General features: G+C 55.2%; 1 protein-coding gene across 2 annotated transcripts; it reads right to left on the bottom strand.

The window, feature by feature from the left end:
- Positions 1–10,137: 10,137 nt before the first annotated feature.
- On the bottom strand, positions 10,138–16,195 carry SEC13 (SEC13 homolog, nuclear pore and COPII coat complex component). 2 transcript variants are annotated; one of them, XM_080625744.1, is made up of 9 exons: positions 16,094–16,195; positions 15,720–15,927; positions 15,050–15,165; positions 14,726–14,877; positions 13,838–13,971; positions 12,887–13,020; positions 12,266–12,386; positions 11,382–11,528; positions 10,138–10,968 (listed from the first exon to the last, which is right to left on the bottom strand). In XM_080625744.1, the coding sequence occupies exons 3-9, from the start codon at positions 15,151–15,153 to the stop codon at positions 10,858–10,860; spliced, it is 903 nt and encodes a 300-aa protein (XP_080481870.1). In that variant the 5' UTR covers positions 15,154–15,165; positions 15,720–15,927; positions 16,094–16,195; the 3' UTR covers positions 10,138–10,857. The 2 variants fall into 2 exon arrangements, with proteins under 2 accessions (XP_080481870.1, XP_080481869.1); XM_080625743.1 differs by having other exon boundaries at positions 15,883–15,927; positions 16,094–16,166.
- Positions 16,196–16,340: the final 145 nt, after the last annotated feature.

Here is a 16,340-nt window from a genome sequence, read left to right as displayed (position 1 = left end):
GGAGCAGCCCCAGCTCCGTTTGCCCCATCTGGGGCTTCAGGGCAGAGCTCATGCCCGCTGTGCCCGGTGCCGTGCGGGAGAGCTGCAGCCGATGAGCATCGCAGGCAGAGCCAGGCTGCATCGGGTGATGTGCGAGCAACCCCCAGGAGAGGCTTCCTCACCCACCTCCAGGGTCCCAAATCCCACACCTCTGCTTGGGCAGCTTCTCACTGCTGCGGACTGCCCCTGGGAAGACGGGGAACGTCCTCTTTCTCTCCTTTGTTTTAGGTGAACAGAGAAGTTCTTCAAAGTGGGGGCTTGTGTTTCTGTCATTTTCCTGCCTTTCTTACCACTGAGAGCTTCGGAAATGGAGACCTGGGGACATCACAGCATGAGCTCACACATCCCTGCCCTGACAGGCGCTTTATCACTGGAGTAGTTTGCAACACCTCAGCCCGTGTTAAAACCGTTACGTCTCTGCCTACCGATGCAAAGGGAAACTGAAACCACAGCCCAGCAGTAATCAGGGAAATAAAGTTTTCTGCTTCCACCAGGCTGAGGCTGCCCAGATCTTGCTGCCTAAAGTTTCCTGGGAAACCCAGGCTCCCCGGTCCCAACCGCTTCCCCAGAGCTCTCACCAGGGTGCTTTCCTTCCAGTGCCAGCTCCTTAACAAACACTGGCTGTTCCTGTCACATTTCCCTCACGCCAGCCAGTGACGCAAGCCCTGCTGGCGAGGGATCAATTCCTTATTCACCAAGTCAGCTCATCAGAAATGATCCCGGATCCATGGACGCAGGCTCCTTGCAGCGCTGGAGGATGCTGAGGGCAGAGCTGCAGCAGTAGCCCATGGTCTGGAGATACAGCTCCATGCAAGAGACCTGGCACCAGCCATCCCTCCTCATCCTGCATGGCAGGGCCAGGAGGAGCCACTGCCAATGAGGGAAGCAGAACCGGTGTCCCGGTCTCTTCTATCTTTTGTCTCTTCAACACCCACCCTTCAATAAAACACAATTATCTGTTTACTCAAAACAAGGGTAATTAACCACCCAAATGGTGACTGGGGAATGTGAGAGTCACAATAGTCCCTATTATGGGGCAGATCCACTTAATGGAGATCATTCTTCCTGGCCTTAAAACCCTGGCGGTGCACATCAGCGCCTTCACCCAGTGCAGCCTGGCCCTGAAAACAGGCAGGGAACTGATGTCCCTCAAAGGCAGAGGCCGGCCAGGGTCCTCATATAGCCACTGGGCATACATACATATTCATGAGGCTTCCTATGGATTACATCATTTTCCAGAAAGTTCCCCGCCTGCCTACAAAAACGTGGTGCTGGTCTCTGAGGGTCGTTTACTTCTTCCAACAATCTTCAGCACTTCTGGCAGCCTTTGAAGCACGTGCAGTAGATGCTTATACCAGCTTAATTGGTTCGTTAACACCACAGACACCGCAATCCTCCTGTCCTTCTACTTACCAGTTAGCTTAGCTGCAGCCCATCCTGGCACCTGCCATTCCCAGATACTCCTTATCCTTGCGTCCTGTTCTTCTAGCCTGTTTTTCTTACACTCATTTTGTACTAAGGTCATAAGGGCCTAAAACTACATTGACTACGATGGTTTATCTTATACAAGGACTCTCAGGATGTTCTCTAGCTGTACTCTATTCTTTTTCTCTGTGAATGGTGCACCTCAGTAATTTTCCATTGCTACTGTTACAAAGCCATCACACTGAGCATTGCTTAAAACTGATTCGAAAGGTTTCTGTATTTCATTTTTGTAATTTTGTGCCCCCCCCCCCCCCTTGTCTTAGCCACCAGCTTGCCACATGGAGCTGGTGCCAGAGGTTTCCCAGCCCAGGAGGTGACAGCACTAATGTGAATGCTGCAAATACTTGACTTCCATTTGCAGGGTAACCTCACCAGCCCCCAGCTGAGAGTGGTTCCCAGGTCCACACTGACTTGGCTGTGCCCCAGGGGTGGGAGCTGCATCGCCAGCCCCCAGCCCCAAACCTGCAGATCCCACTGCCCTAGTGAGCATCCTGGGTACCTCCAGACTCGCGCAGGGCTCAGCTCAATCCCTGCCAGGATCTTCCACATCCGTAACTTTGCAGGGGTGGATTTAGATGGAGGAGGAGGATGCTGAACATCCCCATCATCCCTGCTGACTCTGCCACCTCAGCAAGGCTGCGAGCTCTGCCGGCACCTTCATCCCTCTCCTCAGCCTGAGCCACACTGGGTGTATCCATGTCACTGGGCCACGCTTGTGGGACACTCGGCATGTCACTGAGGAGGGACCCATTTGGTGGGTGCAGCAGCCACCTCTGTTTACCTGCTCCCATCTCGCACTGCACACACGATTCAGCTTTCAGTTTCAGCCTCTCCTCTATTTATATTGAACCCTTTGAGTGATGTGCCACCACTCCCAGGAGTGTGGCTGTGCCAGGCCAGCCTGCCTAGCACCTCCTCACCGGAGGTGGCCGCAGGGGCACTTGATCATAGCCTGACAGCTCCTACACAGGGAATAAAGCTCCTGGGGTGGTCTGGGGGCAGCCCTGTCATCCCTGTCACACTTACAGGGCTCTGAAGCTGCACTCAGGAAATAGGTTTGATCCTGTTGAGATGCAACCAAAGCGCAGGATGCCAAGTGGTTGCGTCATCCCCATGCCCAGGGACAGGGATGTGCCACTCACACAGTGGAGCAAGATCACAGCCTGGGTGGCTCTATTCCCCAGCCCCAGGACAGCAGGAGCCGGTCAGTGGCACATGGCAGCAGGATCTTGGGGTCAGCACTTGGAGGACAGAAGTGATGCAGGTGAGAAGCAGAAAGGGATCTGCAATGAGATTTAGCCAGAGGCACCCACAATCTGTTGCCATCAAAAATGAAAGGAGGTGGAAGCCCCAGAGAAGCCCCCCCCTTCCCCTTCCCTTTCCCCATCCCCACTGGCGCACTACAGCCCCACGTACCCCTGCTCACGTCATGATGGACGAGGAACCGTAATAGCAGGGCACATGTGATCAGGAGCAAACCCTATTTATAGCCCTGCATAATAAGCTACATCTGAGAGAAGATGAAAGGGAAAATGATGAGTCAACAGGGTGAGTGGGGCTGAACTTCACCGCTAACAGGGCAGTTGGTTCACACACAGAGAGATGTTACCAGGAGAGCTTTCCCCAGGAGCAGCACTGCCAGTGGGTTCCAGCCAACAGCCACATCCTACCTGGACACATCCAGCCCCCATGGAGGCAGCCCCTGGCACACACTGGGGAGAGAGGCTGGGGCTTGGCAGACCCAACTCTGGAGCTGTGGCCCTTTGTCTTCATCCTGCTCATCAGCTCCAGGCTTTCTCCTTCCCGGCTTGGGGGGATACCAGGGGCTTCAACCCCCCCCGCCCTTGCTGCCGCTGGCCCTGAGCTTGTGTGCTCTGTGCCATGAGGAATGGTCCCATGGAATTCCCTGTGTTCCCACCCCACCAACAAGGCTCACACCAGGAAAGGGGACATCTCTGCCGCAAATGCAGCACAGCCATGTGCTGTGGTGCAGGGAGGGTTAACCACCAGCGAGGGTCCCCGTGGACCACCGTGTCCCTCTGGAGCGCGCACCCTCTGCCCAGCACAGTGCTCCAGCACCCAGGGGCTCAGCAGGGCTGTTCTCAGCCTCCTCAGCACTGCATTTTACAGCACCCATGGGAAATATTTCCATTTCACCATGAAAACAACCCTGTGGTAAAAACAAATTCTAAGGATATCCAAGCGCTCACATAAAGGGGGGAAAGAAAGTCCTTAAGCCGGGGAGAGCAGAGAGGTGGCCCTGCTTCCTCCCAGCGGGTCACATCCAAAGCAACCTCATAAAGCTCTTTTAGAACAAAATAACAACGCAGCAAATGAGCAAAACAAATGAAAACAAGAGCAGACACCCCAGCAGGATGCAGGGAGCCCTGACAGGGCAGGAGGCTCGGCCTTCCCCAAATGCCTATGCCAGGATTTCAGCAGGATCCATCCCAGGGAACGCCTGGCTGTGTGTCACCCCTGCTCCAGGCACAGGCTCTGGGTCCCTAGCGGCTCATGAGGCTGTAGGACCTTTCCCACCAGGGTCCTCAGAGGCCCCCCAGCAGCAGCCTGTGGCATCCTCCGCCCTTCCAATGCCAGGGAGTGTTCTGGAGACCTCCTGTGCTCCTTCCCCATCCAAAACCCCATGGAGAAGCTTCTGCACCACAACGAGCCACAGCGATGCGCGGCCATGCCGAGCTCGGGGCAGGCAGCAGAGATGCCCCCGCTGCCCTCAGCATGGCTGTGGGGCGCAGCCTTTCCATGGGAGTAGGCTGGGGACAAGCAGGAGCCTGACCGCCGCTTGACAGCCCCGCGGGTAAAACCCGAACCTCCTCCAGCCGTGCCTGTTACCTGCTCATCGGTTATCGCATGCCCAAGGAAACGAAGCTTTCCCAGCCCAGCGGGAGGGGGCAGCTGCCCGTGTACCCCCAGCATTCGCTCGTAGCCGGGGCCCGGACGGGCAGGAGCAAGGTCGGGGTTCGAGGGTGCCGGTGGCCGGGGCTCAAACCTTCAGCTCCCTGAGGAAGTGCCTGGGGAGGCGCCCGGAGCGGGGCAAGGCACGGGGCAGCCCCCCCGCCCTGCCCGGGCTCCCGGGGGCCACCCCCGCCCTCACAGCAGGGCCGCGCTGGGGAGAACCCCCCTGGATGGTGACGCGCGGAGCGAACCCCGCAGCCTCCCCCCTGCGCTGGGCGCGTTCCCGACCCTGCGGCGCTGGGCGGGAGCCCTCAGCTGCGGCTTGCGAGGCCCCCCCCGTGCCGGTGCCGCCGCGTCCCGCAGGAGCCTGACCCGATGGATGCGCCACCGCCTCCCGCTGTGCAGCTCCGCGGGGACCGGGCTGCGCTCGCCCCCTCCGGGGAACGACTCGAACCGAAACCCCCCCGCTCTGCACCCCCGGATACTGGAGCCGGCGGAGGCTTCCCCGGGAGTCTCTATCCTGGGCAGAGCTGAGCCACTGCCCCCCAGCAGCAGCTCTGGGTTCTGGCCAGCTCCTGCTCCACTGGCTGCCCCGCAGCATCCCGCAGGATGCGTTGCTGGTCCTGGCTGTGCTTGCTCACACCCTGCAGTGGGGTGCCACGACCCAGCTTTCAAGAGGCTCTCCAAGAGCAGAGCCAGAATCCTCCTCAGCATCTTTTTTTATTTCTTTTTGAAGTGCTGCCAATTTACCTGGATAGGAAGGGAATGCTGAAGCACTCTGGCCCCCTCCCTCCCTGCATCAGGGCTGGCACCCCACAACTGTTAGCAATTACCTGCACTTGGTGGAGGGTCTCTCTTCAGCCCATGTTCTCAGTTAAAGGATTACCCTTGGGGGCAGGAAACCTCCATGTTCTGTGACACTGACAGTATCAGCCTACATTCACCCCAGTGGCAAGGGCAGCACTGGAGCCTGCACTGGTGCTGCTGGAGCACCTCACCCTTCGGCACCTCACTAAAGAGAAACTCTGGCTTAGTCCCCTTGCACTGGTCACACTTTCTACCTGGTTGTTTAAGCACCTGGCGCAGACAGATGCAGAGGCTTTCTTTGGCACAAGACTTGTGCCAGGCCCCCGGAGCCAGCGGCACTGTCAGGAGCAGAGCTGCAGCCTTCAGGCTGTGGGTGACTTTGTTTGCTCTGGAGTTCGCACTTGCACTTGTTTTCCTTTGTATTTGCTCCAGCAGCTCCAGCCGGGCACTCAACCCGAGCAGCTTGGCCCCTGCGGTCCCGAGCTCCAGCACCATGCTTCCTGAGGTTCCAAGCTCCAGCGCCGTGCTCCCTGTTCTCCAATCTTAGATCATTTCAGGCTTTGCTGGCTAATACTGACAATCAGTTTCTCCTGGCTGTGACATGCCTGTGCCTCGCACAGAGCACAGAGCACAGGTGAGCGCAGCAGAGTCCTCCCTGCTGGAGAATGCTCCCAGAGCTGCACCAGAGCATCCCAGCAAATCCGCAGCGCCCCATCCCTGGTGACATGGTTCCAGTGCCAGTGCCCATGCTGGGAACAGGGCCGGTCATTCAGGGTGTCATGAGAGATGGGTGACAGGGGGTGATGCTTCATCTCCTGCAGTCCTGGCCAAGCACATTGGCTCCTGGGGGGTTGTGTATGACTCAATGGCCCATTGGGCTCCCCAGCAAAGGTTTGAGGCAGAGCGGGCAGATGCACACTCACATAGAACAGCTCGGGTCACAAAGGACACAACCCCCCCATGCAGGCACCCAGCCCTGCCCTGCTGCCAGGCTCTGGCCTTGGCTGCAGCACAGGGCTTGGCACGAGAGACGTTACCAGCCCTGTGCTGCACCCACCTCCTGCCCTTCCCCAGCACCTTGGGCTCTCACTGTCCGGCCTCCACCAGCTCTATTTTAGCTCCAGCGATGGGTTGTTTCCCTGTCAGAGATCCATGTCTTTATTTAACTCCCATTCAGCTTCCCAAATTAGCGCAGAGAGGCTCCGGCTCTGTTTGCCTTGGAAGAAGATGCATTGCCACAAATTATTTTTGATTCAAGTAAACAAAGCCTCTGCCTCTCTTTTTCCTGCTCCCCTTTGATGTCGGTGGCTAATTCCAACGCTCAAGATGTGAACACAGGCGCTGGCGGGGCCAGGCCGAGGCTCCGGGGATGCCGTGGGCTCCCTGCCCTGCCCTTGCTGCAAACTTGGTGCAGCCTCAGCCCTGAAACAGCCCCAGGCTGGGGCTCACCCCTCGCCTGCAGCACCAGTCTTCAAGTGCACTGGAGGCGGCGAAGCCACTGGCACGGTGCCCGGCTGCTCTGACCCCCTGCCCTGCCGGTGTCAGGACAGTGTGCTGGTGCATGGGGTGTCAGCATGTGCGGTGTCAGCACAAGCCATGTCAGCGCATGGGGTGTCAACACATGGGTGTCAGCACATGGCATGTTAGGACAAGGCATGTCAGCACACAGGGTGTCAGCGCAGGGTGTGCCAGCACTGGGTGACACCCAGGGCAGCAGGGGACCGGGTAGGGCCCTGCATCAGCCACTGGGGTCCTGCAGCGAGGGGGCATGGCACAAGGTTCATTCAGTTGATCCCGGGCTGTTTCTGGGACCTGCTCTGCAGCGGGACAGGGGCTCCTCACCCCGCAGCACACAGCTCCCCTGGGGCACAGCCCGGCCCCACAGCCGCGGCAAAGGAGCCACTTTGCAGCCCAGAGCAGAGCCCCCTGTGCTGCAGGGCCAGGCCCCCTCGGGAACAGTGACCCCATTCCTGCGATCGCCCTCGCAGCCTCCGCAGGAGGCCTCCTCCCGGCATCGATCCACCCAGACACACGCAGCTATTAATAGCCGGGCCTGATGTTGACTTGAATCAAGTGGAAGATAACAAGGTTATTTTTAGGTTTATCTCTCAGCCTGAAGGGAAATGCTCTTTGCTGGCTCAGGCAGCCTCTGCCCAACCTGTCGAGGCATGGCTGGGCACTGGGATGAGGGACTCCTGCCGTGGGGATGGAGGAGGGATGCACCTCGGATGCACTGAGGGCACAGAGGAGGATGCAGCAGGACAAGCCTTGATGCGCTGGTCCCCATTGTGCCAGCCCAGAGGGTCTATAGCTCCCACCTTCATGGAGAGCAGCAGCACAAGGAGTCTCAAAGGAAACCAAACCCCAGGAACCTGCCCTGGCTGTGCTCACTGAGCCGCTGCACCACTCCCAGTGGGTATCCAGAGGAACCCTGTCCCTCCTGGTGTGGCCATGCCCTCACCAGGACACTGGGATGGAGCACCAGCATTGTTCATCCCTCTGCAGGAAGATTTCAAGCTGAGAGCTCCAGCTTGGCACCATCCCACTGCCAGCACAGCCGCTTTAATTGTGCTGTCCCGAGCAGTTGTGCTGTGCCGAGTGGCATCTAAGAATACCCAGAACACCAACTCACCCGTAATGAGACACGGAGCAAAAGAAGCCACGGCAGAAACCAATCCAGTGGCGCCGGGAGGCTTTTCCCATTGGGAAAGCTCATGGAACCACCATGTCCTCCTCCAAAACGCTCCAATGAAACCACAGCTTTGGAGGGAGGGGGACTCCTCGCGCCAGTTCCCCTTCACCCCAGCTCCCTGTGAGAGCCCTGCGGACGTGGCCGTGATCCCATGTGGGTTTCAATGCCCGGGCCCAGAGCTGGCTCCCTGCGCACGCTGCCTGCCAGCCCGGGGTGCTTTGTCACACGCCAGCCTCCCCTGGTCCACAGGGCGAAGGGTTGGGTATGCGATGGCACCCAGGAACACTGGAGCTGCCCCTGAGCTGCTCCGTTGGCTGGCACCAAAGGCAAACCCATGGGGAGCAGAGTCCCGTGGCTGCAGCAAGGTCCAGGGACAAGCGCTGGGTTCCAGTGCCCAGATTCCAGCAGAGGAGGCCCTGGGATGAGCTGGGACCACAGCCTGGCAAAGCAGAGGGGTTTGCGGGAGGTTGTTCCCTCCTGCTCCGTCTGTTCATTCCTGCTCCAGCACTGGACTCCTCTCCTGAGCTGAAGGCCTTTTGCAAGTGCACCCCTGGCACGTCGGGAGCAGGAGGGGTGGCAGGAGAGCACCCCCCACCCGCCAAAACACCTGAGGTCAAGTAAATGTGGTCTGGCCAGAAGGCACTGGTTAGAGAACAGAGCTCCACTGCCCCTGCACATCCCAGGATCAACCAGGACAGGACCAAGCTGGAGCTGAGGAGCAGGGAGGGGGGAAGTGGCAGTGGAAGTGGTTTCGGAGCAGAGGGGAGCTCATGTCTCAGCCTTGCCTGGCAGAACCTCAGCCCAGAGCCTACGCGGGTCCTGCACACAAGTGGGGTGAGCTCAGCTGCCCCAAGGCAGGGGCTCTGTGCCCAAAGCCCAGCACATGGATGAGCAGGCCCCTGCTGAGCTGGCACCTCAGGGCAGGACAGGAGCGGACTGCGGCGAAGCCATGAATCGTGTTTGTGCCAGAAGCCCAGCTCCGGAGGCAGCGGGGCCGGGAGTGGAGCTGGGGCAGGCACGGGGATCCCTCGAGTGGGACACAGCTCTTCAGGAAAGACGAGGCAAGTTCCGCGTTCCCTCTGAGCCTGTGCTATTTAAATCCCTCTCTTGCGAAAGGAAGACCCGAAACAAGCAAACAAATATTATCTGGAAACACAAAAGCCCTGACAAATCTCCCAAAAATTCCCTACGTGGGCTGTGCTGTGCTTGCACAACAGGAAGAGGCTGTTGATCCCATGTGCTCCGTGCCAGCACCGCGAGCCTCCACCCAGAGCCGCCTCTCGGCTGCAAACCCAGCTGCACCCCACACCAAGCGGGGGGACAGGTCACAGTCCCAGGTAGCTCGTGGCCAGGCGTGTGTCCCACTAACCCAGCCCAGGGTTGGGGCTCTCAAGCCCCGCTGGGAGATGAGCAGGAGCCCTCCTGGCCACGGTGCTCTGCCTGTGTGAATGGGAGATGCTATCAGGGGAGTGGGTGCTGCGGGGGTCTGTTGAGGAGACAAGGATGCTGCACGGGTTTGCTGAGCTCTGTGGGATGGAAGGTCTGACTGCCCTTCTCTGAAGGGACAAGGGATCCCACATGCATCACCCCCATCTCCTCCATCCCCCCAGGTACAAGGTGCAGGCACTGACACTGCTCCTGGCAGTGCTGCTCTGGCCCAGTGCCCCCAAGTTTTCTCCTTTCAGGTCCCTCACATTATCCCTGCCCTGAGCCAGAGCTCAGAAACAGCCTTTGTGAGCTGGTGACAGTGTGCCCACGCACAGAGCGGGGTTTGCTTGCAGGGCCAGACCAAGGCTCTTGCAAAACAAGTTAATGATTTAACTCCTTTCAGGGGTGGCTTGCCCTTAAACTTCAAAGTCTGGACATGTTATGGAAGGAGATAATTTGACCCCGAGTGCACCCAGCTCTGAACACAAAACAGGAACACGGGTGCTGCAGCATCTCCCCATGCTGGTCACCTGCTGCCACCTGGTGTCACCTCGGCACAAGTGCTGGGGACCTGGGGGTGGCAAGGATGGACCCGTGGGGTGCAATGGGGCCAAGTTTAATTGAAAGCCTTGGGTTTTCTTACACTATACACAGCGTCACCGTGCTAGAGACTGACACTGCCCCAGCCTGGCACAGCCACTACCGAGCACACCGTCACCAGCACTTGCGCAGAGGCAGACCGCAGCCGGCTTATTGAATGCAGCACACTCAGCTTAACCAATAGGGCTTTATTCTCTTGGTATCTCAACAACAAACCTGAGGTACAGTACACAAGTGTGGCTAAAAAAACCCCCTGATCTTCAAATTACGGTCTGATTTATTGATGTTGGTTAAATAACCAAGTTTGAGAACATTATAAAGCAAGACATGTGCGTTCCACTACTCCTTTTCACCTTGAGGAAAGCACAGAGATTTTCACCTATCCAAGCATATTATTTTCAGGAGGATCAAGCACCACTTCCCTGTTAGCAGGGCTGGCCAGCACGCTGCCATCCAACGATAAGAACTCCACCAGCCCTTCCCTCACCTGAAGCAAAGTTCTGGCCTCTGCAGGGACAGAGTATTTGTCCCCTTGCACAAAGCAGCTTGCATCTCACCACTCTTGACAGCTGCCTCCTGTTCCTGCCCAGGAGCTTGAAGTCTGACTACACCACATCCACTTAAATCTGATCCGTAAACCCAAAAAGCAGGGTACAACTTCCACAGCATCAAGGAGTAGTATAAGGCACAGTACTTTGCTCTTTACCTTAAATTTAAGGGAATGTCAATTCAGGCCGATAATCAACATATTGTAGCCTCCCAGGAATAGTTACAGAGTGCTCCTAAGATCAGGTAATTGTTTCCCGTGTTCACGTCCAGTTTAGATAAAATCAGTTCTCATCCGGTTCAAGAAACGCTGCGGATCAGAGCGACCACGTGCTGCAGCTGGGACGTCACTGCTCGTTTTGCTGCCCCTCTGCAGCGGCAGACACCCCGCCTTGGCCCTTGTTGACATCGCTGATGCACGCCCACAGTCCATCCACCGACTCCTTCCACAGCGTCACCTCAAAATGAGACCAGGAAGAAGTTTCAGCCTTAAAGTACAGTCTGTTCCTCACAACCACCACAGCACCGGCTTGGTGACAGTCTACAACTACAGAAATCAAGCACTGCAGCACTGCTCTAAGTATCAGTTATTTGTTGCTGTCTACTGAGTAATCATCCAGTGGTAAGGGGAGAGTATGTGAGTTCTGTTAGTACCCTTCCAAAGGAAGTGAAGCCTGCATTTAAATACTAACAATGCAGTACATGTGGTTTGCTGAAGGTCAGGGTCTTCCTCCCCTCTTGATAAATCAAAAGGAAAATGCCACCCTTGCAGCAAAGTCCTGTCTCAACCAGACGTGACAACTGCCTGTCTCATCTCAGCTCTTCCGAAAACACGGCATGCATGAGCACAAGCCAAGGCAGAGTTACTCACCTTATTGTCTCCTCCAGACACTGCAAGGATGTTGGCAGTAATGGACCAACTCACATGCCAGACAACATCATTGAACTTGTGCAGCAGCTTCGGTGACCAGGAATTTCCAGAGGCATCGTCACATGTCCAGATGAACACTCTGCCATCCTAGAGAAGCAGACTGGGTTGGTGGGACCACCAGGTACAACACAGAAGACCCCACCTCGATGGCACTTGGAGCTATGCTTCCAACCCACAGCTCTGATATGAGCCCCTGATGTGTCTACAGGGGTTTTTGCTCAACAAAGGGGCTGGTTTCTTACTACAGCTACAAGCAAGACAGGAGTACGGCACTCTGGTGAGAAAGCTGCGTACCAAGGATGACTTGCAAATACCAGAAATGCTCACAAAATATCTATGTAACAGCTGATTTTTTTCCCCAGCATGAATTTTTCTTTCCAGCCACGTGACAGCAAGGTAGCAGCTTACTCAGTAGTCTTCTTAATAGGAAAACAACATTTACAGAATGATTAGCAGCAAACACCACAGTCAAGGTAAAGGTTGAGGACATCAGGGCTGATTAAGAATGCCAGTTACTAGAAAGTAGTATATGTAGCTGGAAGTTCAGTGGTTTTGATCCAGAGACATTAAAATATGATGTTAGTTTGAAGGTTTTCCTCAATGTGAGATCATTCTGCTCATGATTTTCAGAATAAAAGACAGTCTTTGGTACAGAGCCACACACATAAACATAAATGTTTCTACTGGGCTTCCGAGTTTGGGAGGAAAGAGAACCCGAAGGTTCTTGTGCACAGACCCAGATAACAGCAAAGGATTGTCCAGAGGACATGTTCCAGGGAGCAAGGGCACTGAGCCTACCTCTGTCACCTCAAGGGAAGCCTCACCTGTGAGCAGCTAGCAATGGTGCTTGTGGGCAAACCTATGGATGGAGCCCAGGCTACATCTCGAACCCAGTCACTGTGAGCCTCCAGCTTCTGCTCTTCTTTCCACTGGCCATCTTCCTCCCTGAAAACACAGCTACACAGTCAGGAAGGCAGCAGCAGCCGTCACAATTCTCATCCCCTGTTCTGGAAGGCTTCGGTTTTCAGACTCCAGGTTTATCCAGATAATACAAAGCACAAGTGTTCCTCACTCTCCTCCAAAAGCTCTATGACTTAAACAGACAAAATCCCTTCCAGAGGACAGAAAGCAGCCCAGGCAAAGAGTGTTTGATCTTCAGTTATCGCACAGAAATCTGCTATATTGCCCAAGTGACAGCAGCAATCAAAGACAATCAGAAAACCACTTTCCAAGTTAAGATGAAGCAGGGCTGACACAAATTGCTGTAACCATGTGAGAGACTGCACATCACTAAGTTGTTTCTAATTTTAAATCACTTCTCTAAGACAGTAATTCAAAGATGAAAGCAGAGATGCTGAAAATCTTGAGATACTAACAGGGACTTGAAGAGACTATCAAGAGTATCAGCTTTTGTGAGTTCTGAAGCCTGGCAACAGAGCACTTACTTCCAGATCTTGACAAGGTTGTCACAGCCACCAGATGCAAATCTTTTGATGTAGTTTGGTTTCTGACCAGACGGTTGCTCTATAAGGCTTCCCGGGACAACAGCAGGAGCCCAGCTAACTGCATTACAGCCAATCTAGTTGATAAAAAAATGACTCTATTAGCAGTTGCTTAAACACACTAAAAAAAAAGCTGCTGAGGGGGTGAAGGACACCTCACATACTCTCTGCCTGGGGTGGAATAAGCCATCTTGAGAAAGCAGGAGTCTTGCACAATGCTGGATAGACACGGGATGAACAAGACATCCAGATATGGCCTATCTCAGTAAGGCACTTACTCAGAACCCCTCAGGTCACCAAGTTCTATGTGCAAATATCATCAACTGTTCTATGTGCAAATATCATCTTGGATATATAAACAGTGGGCACAGAGACAGAAACTGGAAAGACACCAGACACACACAGTTTCAAAGATTCAGGAATGCAGGAACCTTTTATCTGGAGCCCCATTTCCCCTTACTGACAGCTTATGCTGCCATCAGCTTATGAAGTTCTGCTTAAGCAAAAATCCCCACTATTTTGGGATAAGCATGAGCCCTGCATTTTCCCAGCTCCAGTTTATTCACAGTTAGTTGGCACAGATGTTCTTAGGACCAAAGCCATTTCCTACCAGGTAACTTCCAGCACTGTATTTAATGTTAATGCTTAATAAACAGGTATTATCAGTGTTGTTTAGTAACCTTTACACCTCTGGTTTTCTACTGCATTTTAGTGACTGCATTGTATACCTTCCCACTCTGGAGTAATTTAAAGCAAGTTGTCCCAATTCCGGAAACTGTTTCACATCATTCCATTGCAGTTCAGTATTTATCTACTCTACAGTTCTTTGAGGCCTCAGCTCAGTGTTTATGTGTGGCTCCAAGGACTCTGTGCTGCTTGAAGGGACAGACTCACCGTGTGTGCATTGCTGATCTTTTTGACCTCCCACTGTCCATCACCCGTGTAGCTCAGTAAGGAGATGGCCCCATCAGAGCTCCCGCAGGCCAGGATTAACCCATAGTCATGCGGCGCCCAGCAGACAGAGTTCACTGGGAAGGGACAAGCAGTATTACACTAAGGTCACTCCCTAAAACTGACTACACCATACACTAAGACTACAGCTACTGAAAGTGAGCAGCTTGAAGAGCTAGGAATAACAGTCTTGACATTCCTGAATTTCAGCAAAGCCAGTCAATGAATTTTACTGAATGACAGAAAACTGCTTTTATTTTTGGCACCCTTTTAGAATTAGAACACCAAAAGAGCACCTTAATGAGAGATTAAAGACTGACTACCCCCTGCAACAGCAAAGAGCATTGCTGACTCCAGAACAAAAACTGACTGGCAAGCAGTATTTGGAGTCAGTAGATCAGTAGTCATTTAGATCAGTAACACAACAAAGCTGGAGCCTTCTTAGATCTGTACCTCAAGGACCAATCATCTGGACAAAACAGTCTCCATTGCACAACAAAACAGCATGCCAAAATCCTCCTTTCTTTCTCCCTGCAGTAGACACACAGAGGATTTCCCCCAAGAATTCAGTACCCAACTGTCTTGTTTATCTGAAAGCTGATTTATCTGTAAAACAACTCCTAGGCAGACAAGGGATGAACCAGGACTGGAGGTTTTGCAGCTACACGACCTGACATAAATGTCCTGTGTACATGGAACAGATTTACTGACTCTCCACTAATTTATCCCCACTGACAGAGACTTTCCTCCTTAACACCAACAGATTTATTCCAATCTCACCCCACTCCTCTCACATCCCCAGTCTCACTCACAGCTCCAGACCCCTCATACCTGAGGAGTCATGCCCTGTGTATTCATAGGTCTTTTCCCAAGTGCCATTTTCCTCTTTCCAGACGATAACCTTCCTGTCGTAGGAGCAGGAGGCCAGGATATTTCCATACATTGGGTGAGCCCACGCAACCTGCCACACGGGACCTTCATGCCTGCAACCAACAACGTTACTGGGGAGAGCCTGACTTTGTCTTTTGTTCAGCAACAACCACCAGAGTCATTATTAACTTGGAGGAATTTACCCTCATCTTACATTGCCAAACAGCAAAGTGACAAAACATGAAACACTTCCACAGTTAAAATCTCCCCTTTCCGACACTTTACCCTCTCAGGTCCGCAATGAGGATCTGCCCTCCATTCCGAACATCGAAGATCTTCACAGATCTGTCTGAAGAGCAGGTCGCCAACCGGGTGCCATAGTAATCCATCTGAGCATCGTGCTGCAGGGGACAGGAAACCTGCTGTCAGCGCAGGCGATGCTGCTCTGTTAAATGACCTGACTACATCTGAGACATAGGGGTGAGAATGGCGAACAGATGGGGTTCCCCAGCGTGGTGGGTCCCAGCCCAGCAGGTCAGAGAGGATGGGTTCAACAGCCCAGATGAGCTAGGCAAGTCACTGAGCTGCTGCTTTTACCACGCAAAGGTTACACAGGTGAAATCTGAGGAATCCGGAGCAGGGATGTGCAGTGTTTTCAGGGGAGGACAGGAAATCTGTGCCACCGGCTGCAGAGCCTGCAGCAGTTACATGTTTTTGTTTGTTAACACATGAAGCGGGTGTGAGGATACCGACGCCTCGTATTTACATTTGGCACTTTGTTCCCTAAGCGGGCTCCTCGCTCCTGCACATTACTCGGATCTTGCTGTACGCGGCCGTTTCCGGGCGCTCACACACCCGTGCGGGGCGGAGGAAAGGTCGCAGTGTCACCTGCCCCAGTTCCGTCCCGTTCACTACACGCACGCGTGGTGGTCTATAGAAGCGGGCACAAGCGAACCTGGGCGGGACAACCGCAGCTTCGCGCCGTTCCCCGGTAGCCGCGTGGCCGTGTCCGTACGGAACGAACCGGCGCTGCCCGAATTCCCGATCGCGCTCCTCACGGGAGCCGCATCCCGGCGCGCACGTCCCGAAGGGCGGGGGGGCACCGGTTCGGCACTTACGATCATGTCCTCGTGCGAGGTGTCCACCGTGTTAATGACCGAGACCTGCGGGTGAGCAGAGACAAACCTTGTGCCGTGCCCGGGAGGCCGGGCCCGCCTGCTCGGCCCGAGCACCGCGGACACCGCCGGTTCTCCGCCCGCCATCGCTCTGACGGGCACCGGAGCCCCCCCTCTGCCCCGCGACCCCCTTCGCCCCCCGGCCCGGGCCTACCATGGCTGCGGCGACGGCGGCGAACCCGTGGAGCTCCCGGCGGCGCAGCTCAGACGTGGCACGGCGGTCCCACACCCGAACGGCCCCGCCGCGCCCCGCCCGCCCGTGCCACGAGGTTCCGCCACGCCGGGGTTCCGGCGTTCCGCGGGGCTCCACCGGCGGGCGGGCAGCGGCGACCGGCGGCAACGCACCGGCTGTGCCACGGCCCGAACACCCGGACCGCACCGCCTCCTCCGGGACCCTGAGT

Source organism: Psittacula echo (genome assembly GCF_963264785.1).
Source record: "Psittacula echo genome assembly, chromosome: 9".
In the NCBI taxonomy this organism is placed as follows: domain Eukaryota; kingdom Metazoa; phylum Chordata; class Aves; order Psittaciformes; family Psittacidae; genus Psittacula; species Psittacula echo.
The sequence above is the reverse complement of the archived record's forward strand: the minus strand, read 5'-3'. Positions and strand labels throughout refer to the sequence as shown.

What these genes read in the sequence shown, in the direction of transcription:
- SEC13 (XM_080625743.1), bottom strand. An exon ending in CCTCGCACGAGGACATGATC is followed by an intron (nt 15,166 to 15,882) that starts GTAAGTGCCGAA and finishes TGTCCCCTGCAG; the next exon opens with CACGATGCTCAGATGGATTA. An exon ending in AACCTTGTCAAGATCTGGAA is followed by an intron (nt 12,387 to 12,886) that starts GTAAGTGCTCTG and finishes CTGTGTTTTCAG; the next exon opens with GGAGGAAGATGGCCAGTGGA.